Below are 22,754 nucleotides of genomic sequence, written 5' to 3' on the forward strand. Positions count from 1 at the left end.
TATAATCCTTTTCTTATTAAAACTTTGTCCTTTTCTTTTTAAACTATCACTACTAATCTTTAAAATTTTAAGATTTGTCATTTTAAGTAAATTATAAAATATAAATCGAGAGTCTTTTAATTTATTTATTTCGATTGGGTTGATCGGGATATTAATTTGAGATATATTATTTTATCGTGTAGACAGTAAATTTGTAGACAAAGATTATTAGGAGTGTACGTTTGACTAGGATCGCGTGACAAGGTAATTCTCAATGTCCATCTAATTAGGACTATCCCAATAACATTATGTGCTAAATGATAATTAATGTGTTTAAATAGAATGCATGATTTTATATGACATTATTTTGTATGATATTATGTTTTATATATTCTCAAATTATATCTACTATTATTTTTGTCAAACTTGAATTTATAATTACTATTTTGATAAAATTTATAATATTATTTTGATAACGAATTTAGATACGGTTTAATTTGAAAGAGAAATACTTATAATATTATTATTTTGATGAAAGTTATATTATTATTTTAATAATAATTTTAAATGCGATTGAATTTGGGAGAAAAATATTATAATATTAATATTGCAATTGAATATTCTTGAGATATATTTTTCTTAGGAAAAACTATGATCATAAAATAAAATGTATAATGTATTTTTGATTATATGTTTGTGTGCACGCGACTAATTATTAAAATATATTAAATCACGTAAAGTGTAACACAAGGGAAATGAAGCTCTTATATTTGTTGTGATCCAAGTATAAGGGTGATGAACAGGTTGTCCTGTTTGGTTAGTATAGTTGCCGACAGATATTATTATTTCTGATACTTGATACGATGTTTGGTCTTCCTTCTATTTGTTGTGATCCAAGTAGAAGGGGTGTGCACACTAGGGTTCCTGAGACTACTCTGCTGACCTTGAATTATTTGGGGTGATGACCTCTTGATGAAGTAGGTATGAGGGTAAAGCCTAGGCCTACTGGCGTTCTCGTTCCCTCAAATTAAAAATTGATTATGTGTTTGTCATTATTAAATATCAAATTAATAAATTGGTTTATGTGATATTATATATATTGTTTTCACAAATTGTTTTTTTTTTAAACTCAGCTATATATTATTTTCTAAAATTATTTTCAATTTGATTATATTTTATTTTCTTAAATCATTTTCAAACTTAATCGTTTTATGGGATGGAGTTGGAATTACTCAATTTCCTAATTTTGGGAGTTTTTCCCTTGTTTTTCTTGCATTCTTATGTTGCAGGTTATTGATTGCGTGGGAATTGTGGAGTGAGGATCACCTACAAACATAGCTTTTATTAGAGTCGTATTTCAGTTTAAATTTTACCTTAAGTTGTTTAAATTTTATATGGACATAGATTGCGTTTCACTCTTTTCTTATGTTGTAAGACCCTTTGTTGGATTTAAAGTTATTAAGTTATTTCTTAGTCGTTAAGCCTTACATTTATTTTATTAGAAATAGATGTGGCGGTAACACTCCTATGAGTAGGTTTTGGCTCATGTTTTTCATTAAAGGTGTTTTCAAAAGTTCGACCTATTTTGAGGGTACTACAAACTCGACCAGACCTGTTTCCCTGCCCTAAATGCTACTACGCCAGTAACGCAAGAAGATACTCTCTTAGTACTTCAAACATGGGCATTTTATAGGAAGATTAAAGTTGGATGGGATCATTCAAATTGGGTGAATGTGTCAATTTTAAAGGGACATATACGATCAATAAAATAATCTTTTCTGTTCAGGCGAGTAGCTACAAATTTGAGAATCTTCTGAAATTGGCAGGATAACATACAATTGACAATGGCCAAATGACAAAATCAATGACAAAATCATTATAACAGATTACATAATATCATGAGTCTTAAGGTTACAGTAGACATTTTATGCAACTGATATACATTAGACATTGGGAATTTATCTTTTGTGGCTATGACAAGTATATTACAATAAAATGCAAAATCTGCTCAAAAAAAATGATGGAAACTAAAGCTTATAATAACTCGGTCATCAGCAGATTGGATTTTCATCAGCAACTTCAGGAATAGCAGAAGCCATGATTAGCTGCGGTTCTACAGAATATCCTTCCCTTCTTGCCTTCTTCTTCTCACGCTGTAGCCTGAAATTCTCTCGTTTCCTTGCCCTGTAGCTGTTGGGGTTTTCAGGCTGCAGTTCTCTTGGATAAACACTCACCTAACACACAATTTTGCTATCAAATGCATGAATTTTTCAAATTATACCAAAACATTTGCAGGAAGCTAACCTTCTTTTTGTCTGGACCGAACTTCTCAAATTTCACTAATCCATCAATTAAAGCAAAGATTGTATGGTCCTTGCCAAGTCCAACATTCTTCCCAGGGTGGAACTGGAACAAGCACAAAATTTGTGAAACAGAATTACTATAGCAACATGTATATGGGCCCTCTCACCAATGTCTTGGTGCACTCATTCAAATGATGCCTTATGGGTGCAGCTCTTAAGAATAAAAGTGTTTACTGCCTACTGCTATAGAATATAAGAGGGCTTTCGTCACACTCAAAAAAATGTAGTTTCCTCGCTGCTTATTTAAGACAGAATTTTTATGTTTGACTATTGGCCTACAATTCAAACAAATAATTGAGAGTTTTCATTGTATTCAAAGATTGAGGTGAATTTATGCTTGTTTGTTGGGAAATTAGTTTGATAGGCGAGCTAGGTTCTCAACACAACATCTTGAATTCTTGAGAGCTAATTAGTTATAGACTCTAATTCAGCAATAAGGTTTATGAAGTAATTCTTGTATCCCTAATTTCTCTGAAGATAATAGTATCACATTTGACAGTCAAAAATAGTGTATTATTCAACTTAATCAACATTACATCCCAAAAGCTTTGAAGAACTTAAATTTTAAAAGCTTGTAATCCTAAAACTAGCAAATGGAGCATCAAAAAGTGAAATCAAAATTGCAATGTCCAAATTCTCTATCTTTTAATCCTTCCTGGCCTTGGGTTGTCATAACTAGGAGAGGAATCCTTCAAAATGTATGTATTGTTTCTGTGAGAAAGGAGGCAAGTTATTGCAAAAGTAGTACTGAATCTGAATTGTGCATACACCAGTAGCACTGCTGAGAAAGTGAGAAGAATGAAACACTAAAAGAACAAAGTATTAAAAAGAAAGTTTTATTGGAATGCAATCCTAAACAGATACGGCATGATAACAAGTTACTAAATCATACAACGAATTACGACTATGATAGAACAAAAAAAGATAGCAAGATGTTTCTAGTTTCCACATAATAATTCTACAAGCAAAGCTCTATACTCCATAACAATACCACCACCCAAGAATCTCGATATTTTCGGGTTAAGGATTATGACATTTTGGAGGCTTACAGCCCCTGCTGCCCTGCACCCCATTTTATTTTATATTACTAATTTTGCTTCATATTTACCCGGCCCCCTCAACCTTTAAATTTTGGCTTCCGTCCTGTTTCTAATCATACTTCACGATTAGCCTTCTCTATAGTTCATAATTCTTTCCATCTTAAATTCAGCTCAGCTCACTTGAGTTCAATACAATACTAACAAGTACTTTATTTCGCTTGAGTCCAGATAGAGTCCCCTTAGTCTATTACTAACAAATCTACTCTAAAGTGTAGACAATCCTCATCGGAAAAATCAAAGTTAGTAACAAATCTTAAATTTTGCTAATTGATAATAAATATTACTAGTCAAAATACAAAAGTTTATAACTTATGATAAGTCGTTTGCGATTAGCAGTTATCATTCAATTTGTCTTGCAATCAGTTTGCAAATTCAATATAAATTCTAGCAATTCAGTACCCAGTTAAATAACTCAATCATCAACAGCCCAAATATAAACAATAACAGCTTTCATTGCAAATTTTAACAAAATTTGATATGAATGACACAAAAACCATTAACCGTAAAAGCATAAAAAACAACTCCTTAAAAACTAGCAAAGTTGAAATCATCATGTTAATAATCAAAGATGTTTCATTAACAAGCGTGAAAGAAAGGTTAATAAATCCATTGTAAATTGTAACCAATTAGCAGCATCACAAAGCTAGTAAATTCGAACTCACAAATCAACAAAACTGAAAAAAAAAAGAATCAATTGCAACATAATTAGGTTTAAAATTCACCAACAACTAGTAAATTCAAAATACAAATCAACAAAACTGAAAAAATAACAATCAATTTCAACAAAATTGGCACACTAAAAGTTCACCTTAGTTCCACGCTGACGAATAATAATGGCGCCAGGTTTAGCGACTTGGTCACCATAAATTTTGACACCGAGTCTTTGACCTTTAGAGTCTCGACCATTTTTAGTACTTCCAGCTCCTTTTTTATGAGCAGATTCAATCGTCAATGGAAATGGAGATTTTGAGAGGGGAGATTTTGGAGGAAAAGAAAGAGAATGAGGTCCAAATTCACCTCTAAGAAAGGATGAAGAAGAAGTTGAAGTTAATGAAATTCCTTTAAAGGAAGCGATTAGGTTGAAGCTCATTGATGAAGTGACCGCCATTTTTAAGATGTTTGACGAAGGTTTTTGAAGCTCAAATTGCAGTTGTTTTCATGGAAGAGAAATGATAATGGAGGAAAATGTTATCTTATCTTTGAGGTTTTTATATGGATAATAGATATAGAGGAGAACGTAATTTTTAACAATATTGTGAAATTTGAAAAAAAAATAAGTAATTTTAACAAAAGAAATAAAAAAAAAATGAGTTTCTTGTAAACTTAAATTTAAAAATAAGTGTTTTTATATCCGTGTCAGAGGTTAGGTATGTTCGTAGTTATTAACAGCGAACAAAAAAATTGATCAAAATTGTTTGTTCGTAGTTATTCACTGCAAACAAAAGAGAGACATGTCATAACGTTAAATGGGACAAAAAGCAGTTAATAACTGCGAACAAATAATTTTGACTTTTTTTTGACCAATTTTTTTGTTCGCTGTTAGCAACTGCAAACATACTTGACCTTAGGCTTGGACATGAAAATGCTAATTTTTAGAATTAAGTTTACCCAAAGCTTTTTTTTTTGTTAAAATTACTTATTTGTTTCAAATTTTCTAATATTGTAATGAATACTCTTATGAAGTTATGCCCGTTTAATACTAGTATGTATAAACGATGTGAATGGTAACGAAAATTTAGTGTAATTTTGGCAATATATCTCTTGATAAGTTTAATGGTCATATTTGTTTTTTTAAAATAAAATCATTTTCTTTGCAAAATTTCATTCAGTGCATTACCATTTTAAAATATGGCATTATGTGGTAATGAGAATTTGTGAACAAAAAATTTTTTTACGATCAAGTTTCAAAACCATGGGAATGACATGGTACAAATTATGAAAATCACAAATTCTTGTGAGAGACTCTCTCTAATTTGGTCAGCCCATTATTATCTTTTAGTTTAATTAAGCTTTAATGGCTTGGACCTGAGAGTCTATCTCGAAAAGACGGTCTCTTAGGAGACTGATTGTATGAAAATTTACACTACAAATAATTCTCATTACTAACGTTTCAAACGGATCATTAGAGTCCATTCTCGTTCTCGTTCTTTTTTTAAAGAAAAAATTGTTGTATGGTGCAATCTTAATATGAAATAGAAACGAATCTTTATAAAAATATAAATATGATCACCTTATTTTAAAGTTGTTTTAATGAGAGGTCTATAAGATGAGTAATTTCCCTTTTGTCTACTTTCAAATATTTGTCCCAATTTCATGAGATTGCACCTTCTGATAAATATACATTTATTAAATCATAGTCAATACTCAATAAAAGTATGATTTACAAATAGATGGATTAAAAGTAGATGAGATTGAGAAAAGAATGAATTTTATGTATGAAAATAAATTAATATTATGAGAAAATTATAAAGAGCGGAATATATCATCAAAAGAGCAAATAGTAAAAAAATAATAATTTGGATAGCCCAAAGTAGACATTAGATGCAATCATGGCCGATCCTATAGGCGGCAAGGCGGACTTGTGCTGCGGGTCCATCCAAAGAATAAGAAAAATGATGTTGATATTTAATAGATAAGAGTTCATAATAATATATTTAGTAATTAAAAGTCCATAATTAATATTATGTTGCGCACCTTTTAAAATCTCAAGACCGATCCTAGGTGTAATTTTAAAAGGGCAAGGTGTAGAGGGTAATTATTTAAATAGCCTAAAAATGGAAGAGAAGTATTGGGTGTTAGTTAATTATTATTTAATTCAAAAAATATTAATAAAGTATTGAATTCCTCGCATAGATAGAGAAATGAGGTATTATTTCATTAAAATAATCAAATAAAGGTGTATGGATATTGACGGAAAAAATGAAAAAAGGATTTGGGGTGTAAGGTGTTAATGGGCTGTTACTAAATAAAGAAATATAAAAGGTTTATTAAATTCATAAAACAAACAGAAATAAGATGTGTTTTATTATATACTTCGTATGAAACCATCTCACATATGCTTTATAAATAGATTAAATAGTTTAATTAATAAAATTTTATAAGAAAATCTAAATATGAATTTCTTATTTTAAGGTTAAATCACTGCAAAAAAATTTCTTATGAGAAAAGTCATTTATTGCAACAAAATAAAATAAACAAATTTGGACAAACAAATAAAAAAAGAGAGTATATATATATATATATATATATATATATATATATATATATATATATATATATATATATATATATATATATATATATATATATATATATATATATATATATATATATATATATATAATCATGAGCTAAACAATAAAACTAATTACAAAATAAAATAGAATCAAAATAAATAAATATTAAAAGCACAAAAAACCATGAAACTCGTATATGTTACCTAACTAATCACCTTTCAACCCGAAACATAAGGCAAATACAAATCTCATCAACTAACAATAAAAAAAAACATTTTCAATAAACAATGATTACAATTCTAAAAATTATTATCTACCCCACTTTTCTTAATTACTGATCTAACAAAATAAATTTTAAAAAAATGAAACCACGGCGATTACCACTAGACCGGCCATGGCTAGTGTTGATTTTAGCGATCATGGTGGGGATCGCGGTGGCCTTATTGGTGGTAAACTTTAAGGTGGTGACGACAAAGGCGGCCGAGTTTTGTGGAACGACGTCGTACATTGATAGAAGAGTAATCCCCATACAAGTTGATGCAGTTTTACACTACGCAACATCACGTGAGATTCCCCAACAATCAGCTGAGGAGATCCGGGTTAGCTTTGATGTGTTATTCTCACTTTACCCATGTAATTTCTTGGTATTTGGGCTGGGCTTTGATTCATTAATGTGGGCCTCATTTAACCCGAATGGGTTTACCATGTTCCTTGAGGAAGATTCAAGATGGGTCAAGAATATTTTGACAAAGGCCCCAAATATTAGGGTACATCCCTTAATTTATAAGACCCACCTTTATGATGCTAAAGTTTTGTTGGACCATTATAAGATTGAGCCTTATTGTAAGCCCCCTAAATTGTATCTTCAAGGTAACACCAAGTGCAGGTTAGTCAATTTTTTATTAACCCTAAATTATTATTTTATTTTTATTTTTAGAGAAGGAATTTAAATTTTTTAGTTGATTTGAAGATAATATTGAAATTTTTTATTAATTCAAATATATTTAGAGTTTATAGTAAAGAATTGGTAATTGTTTAAAGAGTTAAGCTTGAGATTAGGAGGTTGTTATGGAAGATTGATCATATTTGCTTATAGTTTATTTGTTTATTTTTTGCTGATTGCGATATGACAATTTCAACCTCTTTTTGTGAATGTATGATATTGTTAAAAGTTATAGAAATATTAAGGTAGTCTTTTGGTAGAGACTAAATATAGATTTGTGTCTGTTTAGGTTTATAATCCGTATCAAAAAATATTGAATTGTGTAACATATGTAACTCAAAAAACTATAGATTGTTGAATAGATTCACTATACATGTAGAAATTCACAAATTCTAAAATGTAATGGTGATACCTCTGTTAGGCTTAAAGTAATGACTTATAATTTTAAAATGATCACTTATAATCTTAGGATAAACATTTACAATCTTAATGATCAATAAAAGAAATAAATAAATTATATGAATTCATGTCATAGTAAAACAGTATCATACAAGACATGCTAGTAGGAATTATTGTTCAATCCACCGTATACTAATGTCTTTTAAATGTCTCTGTCTTTTTAGCGTTGTTTGTTTCTAAGCTAATTCGCTAAAATAGTAGAAAATATGTTTGGTTATTATTTCATCTTTACATGTATGTTGAATCAGATTGATTTCTATATTTTGTGCTACGTACTTACGTAACACAAGTCAACACTAATGGAGTTATTAGTCGATTGCTATAAGTCATGTCCTTGGCAGACTTGGACCGAGAATCTCCCCTTTCTAACTTGATCAACAACGTACATGCAGGCTAATTCTTGATGACTTACCGAACGAAGTATACAAAAAAGAATGGGATGTGATAATGATAGACGGACCAAAAGGGTACCAACTGAACATGCCCGGTCGGATGGCAGCCATATACACGGCAGCAGTGATGGCGAGGACGAGGACAAAGCCGGGAAAAACACATGTATTCTTACATGATGTGAATAGGAAGGTTGAGAGAGTTTATGCTCAAAGATTTCTTTGTAAAAAGTATTTGGTTAAAGCTGTTGGTAACCTTTGGCATTTTGTTATACCTCCTGCTACCGAACAACAGACTCTTAAACCTAATACTTTTTTCTGTTGATTTTTTTATTTTTGGAATTCATTAATTTTGTGGAAAATTTATTTTTTTTAGTTAATGGAATTGATCAAATTGATCAAATGGTATATATGAATAGAATATTTTGTATTTTGATTAATTGTTTTTATACTCACATCTGCCCATAGGTATGCATTCAAACTCATCCTCATCCACTATAATCAACTAAGTATACCATCTTTTATACCCACCTTACATTCGCACTATATTCCTATGTTATATATGATCCATACAATCGTAATTCTTTATAAATTTAATTGTATATCAAATTTCATAACATAATCTCAATTTTAGTAATTTCAGAATATTGAGCTTTCAATATGATTCTTTTTACCCATGAAAACTCATTCACATATATAGCAACACGAGTAATGTTCTTTGTTAATTGTTATAATCAATAAAGTTTGGCATACTCTGTTTCATTAGATTTGTCACGTTTATATTCTCAATGTGAAAGCTTTTTATTGCACATATAGTAAATTTAATGGGACAAAGAGAATAATTCTGTGGAGAGGAGGTCGGATGTCAATATAAGCAACCTTATCTTAAAAATAACAAAGAGCCGGAGGACTCTTTGGCCGCATCCTCCTTTATGGGTATGAGTTGACGTCTTTCTTCCCTCCCCAGATCCTGCTCATAGTCTCTATGAGCGGGATACACTGGATATGATGATGATGTTGTTTCGGTTGAACGAATTTGACTAAAAAGTACATAGTTTTATATACACAATTTCAAGTTCAAAATTAGATGCAAGATAATAAGCTCAAAGAGATGACATAAATTGGCTAAAAGTCCAAATTGGGGAAATCCTATAATAACCATTAGTTTGGTCTTGTTATTCGGTTGCTTTGCTTTTGTTGATTTCCTCTATTTGTTCCACAGGCATGATAGATGCCCAGCTGTTGAAGTCAGCATTCTGCATTTGCTCATGCAACTGCAAACTCACAAAAAGAAACGATTTTAAAATGTTTACCACAAAAAAATATAAGCGACTTTAAGACGGCAAGAAATTTGCGCACAAATTGCTTAAAACCGAAAAACATGCTCTAAAACTTGAACTAATGAACTGAAATCCGAGAATCCCAGGCCATGTAAGATTACGAGATCAAAAATCTAAGGAAACACTATAGGTTACTGAGTCAAGATCACGACAGCACAAACATGGGTTAGCCGGATTTACAGGACTGACGGGAAAGATTTTCAGAGTCGATTATGCAACATATTAATCCTGAAAAACTAAAACGCAAGTATTATGAATAGATTGTTTTAGGAAACTAAGAACACAGTTCAGACTTCAGCAGAACGGAAAACTGTATTTCGTGCATTACTCATTTTCAAAATGGAATGAACTAATCAAGATACAACCAAACATTTATCGGAGGGAAAATGAGCCATATCAGAAAGACCCAAGGCACCGAAGAAAGACGTACAGTATCAGTATGGCATGAGCCGATGAGGCAAATCAGCGTTCTGGTGACACTTTTCGTTCATAGATACACGAGAGAGAAAGAGATAAAGAGAGAGAGAACCTTTTCGAGAATAGTTGATTGATCATCCACGTGAAATTTACGCATATACTTCAGCATCTCTAGTTGCTGCAGTAAATTGCACCCGACACCTCTCATTAATAATTACTCGGAACCATTGAAATTTGAGTGTTAGTTGAACTATACCTGTGCTTGTAGATCATGCTGAATATGCATCTTTTTAGCAAACTCGTCCGTTCCAAGCTCAGCTTCATCACAGGCCTTTTCTTCCCTGCAATTTCCGCTGCATCAAATCTCTAACGGCCCGTTTGGTAGGTGGTATTAAATGGTGGTAATAGAAATGAAAACTAGTGTAATTTTAGTTGAAAAATCTCTTGCTACCTTGATGGCCATGCTTGTCCAACTTCAATATCTCATTTCTTCATAATTTTCATTCTAATGCATTACCATTGGGAGAAGTGGTATTAGGCGGTAATGGAAATTTGTAAACAAAAAAACTTTTTTGTGATCAAAGTTTCATTACCATCAGAATGACATGGAACTTTTGATGAAATTTTACACTAAAAACCATTCCGATTACCACCATTTAGTACCACTAACCAAACGGGCTGTTAGTGAACTTGATGAATTTTAAGGGGATATAACGATAAGACATGCACATGACATGGAGAAGCAGAAGAGAAATGACGAAAACACACTTGGCCACAAATCCATAAAAGCGAATCATCAAGTCTCGGTCATTCTCATACACCAGATTAACTTTACCCAGGCAGCCAATCCCAAAGCCAGGATCTGTAATAATCCAAAACTAATGTGAAGTATTTTCAATTACATCATAATGTAATCGGGTAGCAGAATCAGGAACATCCTAAGAAAATTGTGCTTTCAAGTAAAATATCATAAAAACTTAACAATACATAAGATGGATGACCACATGTTTGCTTTCATATATATATTTATCCATTGTCAGTGCACCTATAACAATGAAAAAAGCAATGCATAAAACTGAAATGATGTGGCTTAAATGCCTAGCAGACTAAGAACACTGATTAATGAAAGTTAATAGTGCAGCACATCCAGTATATGATGGCTGTTTTTAGTCTTGCCGGCGAGAATCAAGAATTGAACCTAGGACCTTGCCTAAGGAAAGCGGTACTTACTCCAACTAAGACAAGACCCGATTCTCAAAAAAGTAGCATAAAACGAGGAGTCCAACCTCATTAGCACAGTTAATAAGTTCAAGACTGCAAGAAGCTTCAAGTAATGCATGGGAAGTAAAACGAGAATTAACATAAAACTCACCTACACCCATTTCTAAAAAGATCTCCTCTTGGATTGCAGTAGTCACAGCAACTGTTTCCTGTAAATTTTATATTAGATTAGATAAATACACTATCAACTGAATAGTAACTGAAGATGGTGATATACTGATATTCAACAGAACAAGTTTCTAAATAACAACCTACTCCAATGTTAATATATTTACTCAGCCAAGTATAAACATTTTAGCACCAATGTCAAATTGATAATGCTTAAGGAACCCCCAAGACTATAATCAACTGAAGCCAAAGAAGGAAGATTGCACAAGAAAACAAGTGAAATGATAGCGGTCCTGCTAGAAGAACGCTGTAATACTGTACAATAGGCAGTTGAGATATATATTACCTGATAAGCCCATCTATTGAGGATAAATTACCCCTAAAAAACCTTCAAGGTCTCCGGAGTAATTCTTAGATCAAGCAATGGATAGTATCTTATTATGCTAGGTACATACAACACCAAAGTTCACACGGATGTCTCTAAAGAAGCTCCCTCCATGCACATGGTACAAGGGAGCTCTTAAGACAATAAGGCCTAGGATAAAGGTTCTAAAATTACCGTGATCAATAAGCCCTATTTAGAAAACAATAAAACTCGGTCGTAAAGCCACCTAGAAATGGTGAAAAACCTTTGAACAGTGACTCATGACAATGAGATTCTAATATTACTAGACTAAGGTTTCAACTTCTCCAAAATATAGCACCGATACGCTTAGGAAATCGGGATCTACAATTGTCTAGCGGATTATAAGGTTTGACTATGGACTACATATATCAATGAAACCATGAAGGCAAAAAAAGAAATATGAACACAACAAACCCAACTTGAAAGCCATTGATTACATTCAAAAAACATTTAAGCGTTGCAGACCAATTTTGACGGAATTATATCAAGATATTGTCATATGATTCTTGTAAACTATAGCAGCAAGGAGATATTTCTACCAAAAAGGACAAGAAATATGACCAACAAACATAAAAAAATACTTCAGTCTCTCTAGTAACATGTTATGGATGGAACAAGGCCTTCCAACAAAAACATTCACAAACAAGAAAGAGGACACGCACGTCAACTAGGAAAGAATCCTCTAAAAGGAATATTATTAGTTGTTATTTGTTACAAGTTTGTTATGGGTAGTGGAAAGTTTATTAGTGAAGAGTTGTTATTCTTCGTTTGGAGATACTCATATATGTATATATAAAGAAGAGGAAGAACCGAAGGAAATCATTTATTGTATTCACAAATGTGTTGCTCACACATTATGGAGTCTTGAGCCACTTGAAGTGCTCACTTATTATGTAATACAAGCATTTCACTCCTATACTACTTTACATTTTTTATAAACGGAATATGAATGGAATTTATCATGAGAAGGCTCCTCAACCAAACACAAACCATTTCCATTTTAGTATTGATAGAAACCCTCAAGACCCTCAACCAAACACAAACCATGAGAAGGCTCCTAGCAACTTTCTAACAACCTCAAACTTTACGTCAATATTAGGCATATAAACGAGAATTAAATGGAATTTATACAAAAAATGATTTATTGATCACTAAAATCAATTTAAACATAATTTGCATAAATATATTCCAGGATAGTAGCTAACACAGTGATTATCATTAACTTCAAAAGGCATGGAACCTCAAGTTTGATACAAGGCAATTTTTTTTGTACACAAAACACATTAACAACACCCTTCAAGGATTGCAGCAAAATGGTGTAAAGTCACTCAAGCTGTCAAAGAACCCACAAAATGACAAATTCAAAACTTACTAAATTAGTCTAACTCAATTTTGGCCATCTCATTCCTAACATTTAAAGCAAATTGAACCAACTAACCCACTATAGAGAACATAACACATGCTAAGAAGACCCCTCCATGGCCTAAAGAAAATCCCTCAGCGTAGCACAACTTTAATCATTAGAATAACAAACTCAAGTGAAATTCACTTCGGCAAAAATCTTCACTGTCCCAAAGGAAAAGGTCATACCCAAATTCTACAAGACTCATTTTATTTCATAGGGATACAACCAAAAGAGAAGCATCATTGAGTGCCCACACAACCCATCAAGGTTTCTCAAAGTCCACATTATTCATCATAATGACACCAAACCAATGGTTATGACTAGATAGAACCCATTTCAAAGCTGCAAACAACAACTTAGCGTTTTTTTGAAGTTGGAAAAACAAAAGAGGTTAGATTATAATTGTGTGGCCAATATATAATAATTGACAACAAACCCAAAGTTATAACCCTCATAAGTCATAAGTTTTTCAGTTTTCTTCTATGTTGCATCCTTATAAATAACTAAAGTCGTATTCAATTCAAGGTTGTTGAAGTTAAATTCTGAATTTTGTTCAAACATTGTCTTACTTTGAGTTCTTGGAATAGAATTTGATTTAAGAAAGTTTCTATGCTTTGCAAGTCTAGGCGTCTCGCATGTGTTCTTAGAAGCTTCCAATTCTTAGAGTGGTGTGTTTGTGCCGCTGAGGTTAGAGTTTCCTAACTATCCTATTTTACTCCTCCATGAAATAGACTCCTATTTGAGTAACATCGTGTTGTATCGATAATACTCATCTACTTCTTTATCATCTCATCCTTAATTCTTTCCATTTTTCCCAACATTTTCAATCGAATCTAGTTCTCCTAGACTTTCTGTTTGCTGTCCAGAAATCCACACCATTATCATCATCATTATTTCCAACCATTTCCACAATCCACACTCAAACAATCATCCTAGCCTTCTGTAATGAATTAATATTTTCATGAGGGGTATTATAGTCTTTTAGTGAAGTTTCTAGAAAAAGAATATTATGTAACCAATCTAGCAAATGGCAACAAGTTTGTTGGGCTTGTTGGCTATTAATATAATGATGTAATAATTGGTTAGGGGCATCAAATGAAATATGAAATGAATTCTTCCTCTCAAACTTATCTTTCTCTAATCTCTTATTTTTAGTTTGTTATATCTTCTTCCCTTTAACCATTTTCTCCCACTTAATCCTAATCTCCATTTTCATCATATTAGCTAGTAGTGGGTACATTACACCTTCATTCTTACGTCATTGCAAAATTCTGCCCCTAACATTCGATTCGACATTTAACCTTGATTAATCTCTTTTGCCTTAGTTTGTGTGCAACCTTTAGAGATTAAGCTTGCATACAATACAAGTATCATTTAAACTCCAGTGTGCCGGCTGTTGGTCTAAAACAAAAGCAGTCAGAAAGTACAGTATAGCTCCCACAATCCCAATTGAGGTCGATCAAATTTCACGTTGATTAAATGGAGCACAAATGAGAGTCAACTTATGATTTTACAATAAATCCATGTCCAGAATACATTTTTAGTTTATTAACAGGTACCTAAAGGGAAACAGCTTAATGGTTGTGGTCTTGTGGAGTCCTTACATGACATAAGACACAAAGTTCAACTTAGAAAAGGCAAATACATGCCCAAAAAATCCATTTTACATTCCACCAAAAGTTGAACCAAGAAGAAACTGATGTCTCTCAGTCTCTCAAACAACCAACAAAAAAACCACTAAAAATTTGTGTCACCTGCATACCTAGTCTTCTACTAGATCAAACAAGCACATTTTAGAGGCTAAATTATTGAGAATTGAAATGTATCCAACACGATGCCATTTGAAATTGAAAAATGAAGCTTATAATGTTGATAAGATACTTTAATAATATATCATTATTATCCTACATTTTTTATCAAAAGAGAAAGACAAGTTTTCCAACATTAAAACTATGCATTTTCCTTCTCCACCATAATTTAAACTCTAACAAATAGATAAAATGTAACCAACAACTTTTAGGCCTCGTCTATCTTACATTTTACAAAATTTTGGGGCCTAAAGAAAGTAATTAAACTAAAAAAAATGTAAACTAATATTAAAATCACTTAATTTAGGGGCATGTACAGTTAGGCTCCTTGCACCTACCTACAAATGTCCCTAATGACCCGTTTGGTAGTTGGTATTAAATTGTGTAAATGATAAAATTTAGGATAATTTTGTTAGGAAAATCTCTGTGATGTTTATTCTACTTCAATCATTTTATATTCTTCACAAAATTCATGTCTATGCATTAATATTTGGAGAGATTATATAAAATTATGGAAAAAAAACTTTTTAAGATCAAAGTTTCAATACCATTACCATGTGAACAAGTAACGTAGTACTTTTAAAGACAATTTACATTTAAGTTCATTCTAATTAGCACGATTTAGTACCAATAATCAAATAGGCCGTAAGGGTTAGAACTTGATTTGAAAGCTACAATTCACACTAATCTTAGCTATAACATTTTACCAAATTAGAACCCATCAAGCTCAACAAACCCAATGTATGCTAAAACTCTACATTTCTAATAATCGTAATATACATGTCTCAATATACGAAAAAATTCAAACACACAACAAAACAAAAGCAATAATACATGCTTAATTACAAAAAAAAAAAAGGATGATAAGACTACTTATAAACAAAAACATCGTAAATTCAATTTTGCCCTAATCCCAAAAGTAAAACAAACAAAATGGAAGTCAGAAAGAACAATACCTGATTATCAAGAACAGCATCAGCTATGCGTTTCTTGACATCTGGAAACATCAAAAACACCAAATTGGCACAAATTGATGATTAAATAAAGGGGAAATGGATGGGTATGAGGAGATATTGAATATTACTTACCAGGAAGAGAAGTGAGATAAGCAAATCGATCAAAGAGATAAAGCAGTTGATCCCTCGATAACATTCCTGAATTGTGAGCCATTTTGTCTTCCTTTGAATTTCAGAAAATGAACACTTCTCTGCTGTTTGTGGCTACTTGTTGATTTTCAAGGGCATAACAGTCATATTATACAATGGAATTTGAGGTCTTGAAGGTTCAATGGAAGAATATCAAATTACTCCCTCTCTCTAGTGAAATGGGCGGTAAAATTATAAGAAAAAATGTGAGAATTGTGTGGATGAAATGAGAATGTAAGTGAAAGACAAAATAATCCATGTCTTCTTTCATAATGAAATATTTATTTATATAATAGGAAAATACGAACTTTCACTGATTTTCCAACAATAATACGAACTTTCAATTAACCATAAATAATACGAACTTTGACATATGTATCCGTTGGCATACCAATTTACCTGTAACCGGTAAACTTACTCTAGTTCTGTTTAAAATTTTTTTTTTTGATAAAATTAAGGAAAAGAAACAGAAACAGCTACTTCTCCCTCACGCAGCCACTGTTTGTATGCATCTTCCTCACCAATCTTCTTCAAGCTCGTGATTTCCATTGATTCTTCTCCCTCTCGTTCTCACGCATCAACTACAAAGATATCATCTCATTCATGGTTAGTTTATTCTTCTCAATTGCAATATATATCCCTAAATTTTGTTTTAATCCCAAAAATTAGGATTTGTATCCATTTAGTCGAAAATGGATGAAATTCTGTGTCCATTTACTCGAAAATGGATGGATTTTTGTTTCCATTTTGTTAATCCATACATGATTATTATTTGATGTTGATTAAAAACGTTTATGCCTTTGAAAATGGATGTAATTTACTTTTTTTTATCCATTTAGTCGAAAATGGATGAAATTCTCTGTCCATTTACTCGAAAATGGATGGAATTTGTTTTGGTTTTCTCAATCCATACATGATTATTGTTTGATGTTAATTGAAAAACGTTTGTGCACCTGAAAATTGATGTAATTTAGTGTTTTTTGCTTGTTTTTAGGCTAATTTGAATGATTCACTTACTTTGAAGTTTTGGTATGATGGGGTATTAAAAACAGGAGTTGTAGGCTTTGAGTATCTGTATGGTATATGTAAAACCATCTCCATAGACCTAGATAAGATGTCATTTTTTGAGTTAGAAGGAATTGTAAAGGAGGATCTTGGGGTAAAACATGAGTTTTGTCTTTGGTATCAATTACCTAATGCTGTTAGCTTTTTGAAAGGGTTAAAGAGAGTTACCGATGATATTTGTGTTGGGAAAATGACTGAAATAGCTGTTGAAAATAGAGCATTATCTGTGTATGTGGTTAATGATAAGGATAATGAGATGTTGGTTCTAGAAATATCAAAAAGTGGTATTAAAGATAGTGAAGTTTTGTCCACTTTGGGAATAGACTTTGGGAATAGGAAAAAGTTGACCCCTAAGAGAGCATCTAAGGCAAAAGAATCCCTTACCTACATTACCTACATTCTGCATAATGGTCATGGTATCTCAAAATAGTGATTTCCTACATTACCTACATTCTGCATGCTCATTTATACTCATAGATTAAAATTACCTACATTCTGCATTCTGCATTTACCTACTGATTTAGCTATTCTGCATGCTCAGTTATACTTCTGCATTCTCATGAAACCTTAAACATTGCCAAGCACAAATCAGAAACAATGATTTAGTATTCAGAATGTTATTCCTAATCCACCTTAACACACTTATCTATTGTACAGAGCATTTTGAGGGCAGTCTAGTTGGAGCTTCCAAAAGCAGAACATAGGAATTGTGCTAGGCACATCTACGCAAATTGGAACAAGTCATTCAAAGGAGAAGAGTTGAAATTACTGTTTTGGAGATGTGTCAAAGCATACAACTTGGCTGATTTTGAGGAGCAATTACTGAGATGGAGGAAGTTAATCCGGTTGCTGTTGACGCCTTTAGGAAATATGGTCCACACTTGTTTTGTAGATCTTTTGTCAACCTAGAAGGAAAGTGTGATGTTATTTTGAGCAATATGGTGGAAACTTTTAACAATTACATTATGAATGCTAGATCCCATCATTTAATAGATATGCTTGAAGAAATTAGAACAATGCTAATAAAGAGGATGGCTAAGAAAAAGGAAGAGGCATTGAAGAAGTGGAAGGGTTTGTTATGTCCAAAAGTACAAAAAACCTTAGATTCAGAGAAGCAAGAAGCAGCTAAGTGCACTGTCATTCCTACAACATCAACTCGTTTCCAAGTAGCCTATTGTATGGATGTTTTAGAGGTTGATATTGAAAATAGAACTTGTACTTGCAGGAAATGGTATTTAAGAGGGATTCCATGTTGTCATGCAGTTGCATCTATTTTTTACTTGCACAAGGAGGTTGAGTCATACGTTGATCAGTGCTACACTAGAGAGGCTTATTTGAGAGCCTATGAAGGAAACATCAATCCTTGTATTGGCGAGAGGCATTGGCCTAAAATTGACAAACCGATCGATCCTCCTCCAATTAAGATTGGTCTTGGTAGACCACGAAAAAACAGAATCAAGGATCCGCATGAAGATCCTAAAAAACAGGAAAGCTCTCAAGACACGACGTTCAAATGACATGTGGCATTTACAATAAGGTTGGACATAACAAAAGGAAGTGTTCGAAAAAGGGTAAAGCGGTTGAGTAACCACCTCCATTGAAAAGAAGAAGAGGAAGACTAAAAAAGATTATTGATGTCGCAACCAACACACCAGAGTTATCCCATCACAACGTGCCTGCACAACCTAGTTCTTTAGGTAAAGGCAACAGGACAATTAGAACAGGGGAAGGGAGTAGAGGGGGTAGGACTGGTGGTGTAAGCGGAAGGAGTGGTGTCAATACTGCTAAAAGGGGAAAGCCTAAGAAGAACCCTACTGAAATAATATCAACCCAAGCATCGACAACAAAGAATTAATGTTGCAAGACTAAGTGTCATTTTTCTGGTCTTTTGGAAAACATAACTTTTTTGTATGTATTAAGTTACCATTATGGTATAATCTATGGCTTAGAACATTGTTCAAATTTTGCATTTTGGAAAACATTTTAGCACTCTTGTGTGTAAGGAATGCTTATGTTTGTAAAGGTAATTCTTGAAAATATTGCTATAAGATGTATGGATTGAGGCTATAATTCTTGAATCGAAGAAACTTTGTTACACTTTTTCATTACATTGGATTTTCAATACATAAAATTCCATAACATGATAAAATTCTTATACTTAGCTTAGCATAAATAAGAACAACACAAATAAAACCCATGATGAAACAAGTACAAAACTTAACGCTTTTTGTGCATTTACATATTCAACAACTTTCAATTTCAACATAGCTTCACTTTTTTTCAACTTTGCATTCTTAGCCTTCAATTTCCTTATTTTGTCAATCAACATAGCTTTCTCTTCTTCCAAACAAGAAGAAATTTCACTTGTATACTTTACATCGTTTTCCCACTTAAAAAATTTGCAATCTTGTGCCTACATTTCAAACCAAATCATGAAATCCTAATTGATAAATAAATTAAAAATTAACATAAAACAAAATAAAGCTATTGAAAAAAATAAACTTACTGGCCAAAATGCACATCCATAAAACCTCTCACCAACCCTTGTTTCTTTTTTGACTTCTTGTAATTTAGCATGAACACCATGTTTACATAAAGGAATTCATTTTGCAATTGATGTTCTAGATTGAGATGATGACTAAGGAGAATACATGTTAAATATCAAATTACTTTAGAGGTTAAAATGAAAATGGAAAAAAAAATTGAGATGTTGGAAGAAGTAATTAAATTGGAAGAGAAAAGTGAGGAAATGAGGAAGATGAGGCTGCTGACCTGCTGTCTATATACCCATTAAACTGATGAAGAAATGGGGAAGTTACCGTTTCTCCAGGTCATAAACCGGTCAGGTATGCCAGCGGGAAACATATGTCAAAGTTCGTATTATTCATGGTTAATTGAAAGTTCGTATTATTCATGGTTAATTGAAAGTTCGTATTATTCATGGTTAATTGAAAGTTCGTATTATTGTTGGGAAATCAGTAAAAGTTCGTATTATTCAGGGTAATTTTTCCTATATAATATCCCTAGAGTTTGAATTACAAAACTGTCCTTTGTCAATTATTTACATAATACATCTAATACACTCCCTCAATCTAAGCGGGAGGATCACGAACACTTAGATTTTAACGAAACTCATCAAAAAGAATGTGTGCCAAGCCTTTTGTAAAAATATCTACAACATTAAACCTGGATGGAACATGTAACACACGAATGTGACCACGGGCAACGCATTCGCAAACAAAATGTATATCCAATCCAATGTGTTTAGTGCGTTTGTGTTGAACTGGTTTCCAGATAAGTAAATGGCACTAACATTATCACAATATACCAAAGAGGCTGTAACACCCCAGAATTTTCGACCCCTAAACGAAACCAAAACCGTAAAGGACGGGAGGAAATTCGGATGTTACATAAAAGAAAAGGAAAAGAATTTAGATAAACGTTAAATATTAACTTTAAAAAGGTGAGTGAAAATTTCGGCAGTATCTGCCTTAAAATTGTGCGCCTTTGTAGAAAAACCAAAGTTATTTTAAAAGCTAATAAAGTAAAGGCACCAACGGCCTATCAAAACTATGTCACGGCGGAATGATTCGTCGCCGGCTTCTCAAATGAACATGCCAAGCATGGATCGTGGTTCCAGTGTCGACGTTAGCGTTTTAAAAAGACTTAACTCCTTAAAACCATATAGAGTTATAAACTACGCAACGGAAATACAAATATACGAGGGAGGACACAAGGCCTCATAACAAAACATATACAACCAAAGTTTACAAAAGATAACAAGAGCTACAAAATCGAAAGACAGCGGTATGACACAGGTTATGCTTCGCCCTCATCACTCTCCCCAAATGCAATGCAATGCAAAAGAAGCTTCAGTACCTGCTACGCCTGTCTATGATCCTCCTGCTGCTCGACATTAGACCAAAGGCCAATGTGTCATAGCAGGACAATCATAGAATGTCATCAACAAACAAACAAACATAAACACAAACACGTACACGTCAGTAACTAGCATCAATTATAATAAGGCCAACTACTAGATAGCATTATATCATAAAACAACATAAGATGATTTCATAAAACGCAAGCACAGATAGTAACCGTTTATCGGCCACTTATACTTCTTAATTTCATTACGTGCTTTCCAACCCGAACCATGTGCTCTTGGGTAGAATGCAGGTCTTCACGCTTCTCTTTTCAAACATAAACTCTTGCAAAACACGCAAAGTTTAACTCGACCAAGGCATTAACAGAATACCTAACACATGACCTTATAGAGCTTGTCTATCTTAAGGTAAGTGTGATCATAGTCCGTAATACCCTTGAGGTAACTTAACTTAGGCACACTTCTCACTAGCATAAACAGCATCATTCTCCCCCTCTTGAGAACCTTCCTTAACAATTAACATCATCAAATGGTTCATCATCCAAGTATGGATTCTATAAATAAGTAGATGTTCTATCAATGAGTAAATATTCTATCAAAGAGTAAACGTTCTATCAACGCGTAAGCTTTCTACCAAAGAATGAACCTTCTATCATGAAATAACTTTCGATCAAAGAATAAAATTTCTATCACTGAATATATAGTTTTCTATCAGTGGATATTTTCTCTACTTCCTGGCATAGTGACACGGCCAAGGGCGTTATCGGCCACCCGGCGCCCATGGCAAAGTATGAGCTCATGCCCCCTCCAACTAACCCTCTCGGGTCCTACCTTCGGGAAAAACTAACACACTGGGGTACTAAACCAGTGAAGAGGCCACCATATTGGGGTTTGCAAGGCCCGTATGGTAACACCTCGGTCAAGGGGCGTTATCGGCCACCCGGCGCCCAATGACCCAAGCATGCTCATACCCCCCTTACGGTGGTCCCGTCGAACCTCACCTAGGGGACTACGAAAACAACCGGACATAATCTAGTTGAGTCACGCCAGCTAATCATAATCTAGTACCTTATCAGATGGGAATAACTTCCACTCTCAACTTTTAATGAGCGCCCTGGGATAGCAGTGCGCCAAAACCCACTGAGCCACTCAATAGAATATGAAATTCACCTATAACGGAGTCATTCTAACTCCAATTAAGGCATAGTCTAATTCTTAAATAAATAAGGGGGTGGTTCCCGCCTTCTATTAACACTCTCATTCTCTAAACTATTATAAGCACAAGGATTTCATAGTCGATAGCTCTTCATATAAAGTGTACTCACTAGTACTTCATAGTTTCGATACAATGCATACTATCAAAATAAACAATAATGTCTTAAAGAAAATTGCATATAAAGGTTATTAATGCATGTACGTACCTG

The 22,754-nt window shown here is 33.0% G+C and overlaps 4 protein-coding genes across 5 annotated transcripts; 2 read left to right on the forward strand and 2 right to left on the reverse strand.

Annotated features, from left to right (window-relative positions):
• Nucleotides 1–1,844: 1,844 nt before the first annotated feature.
• On the reverse strand, nucleotides 1,845–4,715 carry LOC130824150 (50S ribosomal protein L27, chloroplastic). The gene is made up of 3 exons (XM_057689040.1): nucleotides 4,251–4,715; nucleotides 2,284–2,385; nucleotides 1,845–2,213 (listed from the first exon to the last, which is right to left on the reverse strand). Exons 1-3 carry the CDS (start codon nucleotides 4,548–4,550, stop codon nucleotides 2,031–2,033), a joined length of 585 nt encoding a protein of 194 aa, XP_057545023.1. The 5' UTR covers nucleotides 4,551–4,715; the 3' UTR covers nucleotides 1,845–2,030.
• A 2,325-nt stretch (nucleotides 4,716–7,040) lies between these two features.
• Nucleotides 7,041–8,794, forward strand: LOC130824057 (probable methyltransferase At1g27930). The gene is made up of 2 exons (XM_057688935.1): nucleotides 7,041–7,564; nucleotides 8,473–8,794. The coding sequence occupies exons 1-2, from the start codon at nucleotides 7,041–7,043 to the stop codon at nucleotides 8,792–8,794; spliced, it is 846 nt and encodes a 281-aa protein (XP_057544918.1).
• Nucleotides 8,795–9,208: 414 nt separating this feature from the next.
• On the reverse strand, nucleotides 9,209–16,602 carry LOC130824058 (uncharacterized). Of its 2 annotated transcripts, none has more exons than XM_057688936.1 (7): nucleotides 16,323–16,602; nucleotides 16,191–16,231; nucleotides 11,599–11,656; nucleotides 10,995–11,088; nucleotides 10,483–10,579; nucleotides 10,339–10,404; nucleotides 9,209–9,743 (listed from the first exon to the last, which is right to left on the reverse strand). In XM_057688936.1, exons 1-7 carry the CDS (start codon nucleotides 16,402–16,404, stop codon nucleotides 9,645–9,647), a joined length of 537 nt encoding a protein of 178 aa, XP_057544919.1. In that variant the 5' UTR covers nucleotides 16,405–16,602; the 3' UTR covers nucleotides 9,209–9,644. The 2 variants fall into 2 exon arrangements, with proteins under 2 accessions (XP_057544919.1, XP_057544920.1); XM_057688937.1 differs by having other exon boundaries at nucleotides 9,218–9,743; nucleotides 10,483–10,567.
• A 1,669-nt stretch (nucleotides 16,603–18,271) lies between these two features.
• Nucleotides 18,272–18,961, forward strand: LOC130823218 (uncharacterized). Its single transcript, XM_057687847.1, has one exon. It carries the CDS (start codon nucleotides 18,272–18,274, stop codon nucleotides 18,959–18,961), a length of 690 nt encoding a protein of 229 aa, XP_057543830.1.
• Nucleotides 18,962–22,754: the final 3,793 nt, after the last annotated feature.

This window comes from Amaranthus tricolor, chromosome 9, assembly GCF_026212465.1.
Source record: "Amaranthus tricolor cultivar Red isolate AtriRed21 chromosome 9, ASM2621246v1, whole genome shotgun sequence".
Taxonomy (NCBI): domain Eukaryota; kingdom Viridiplantae; phylum Streptophyta; class Magnoliopsida; order Caryophyllales; family Amaranthaceae; genus Amaranthus; species Amaranthus tricolor.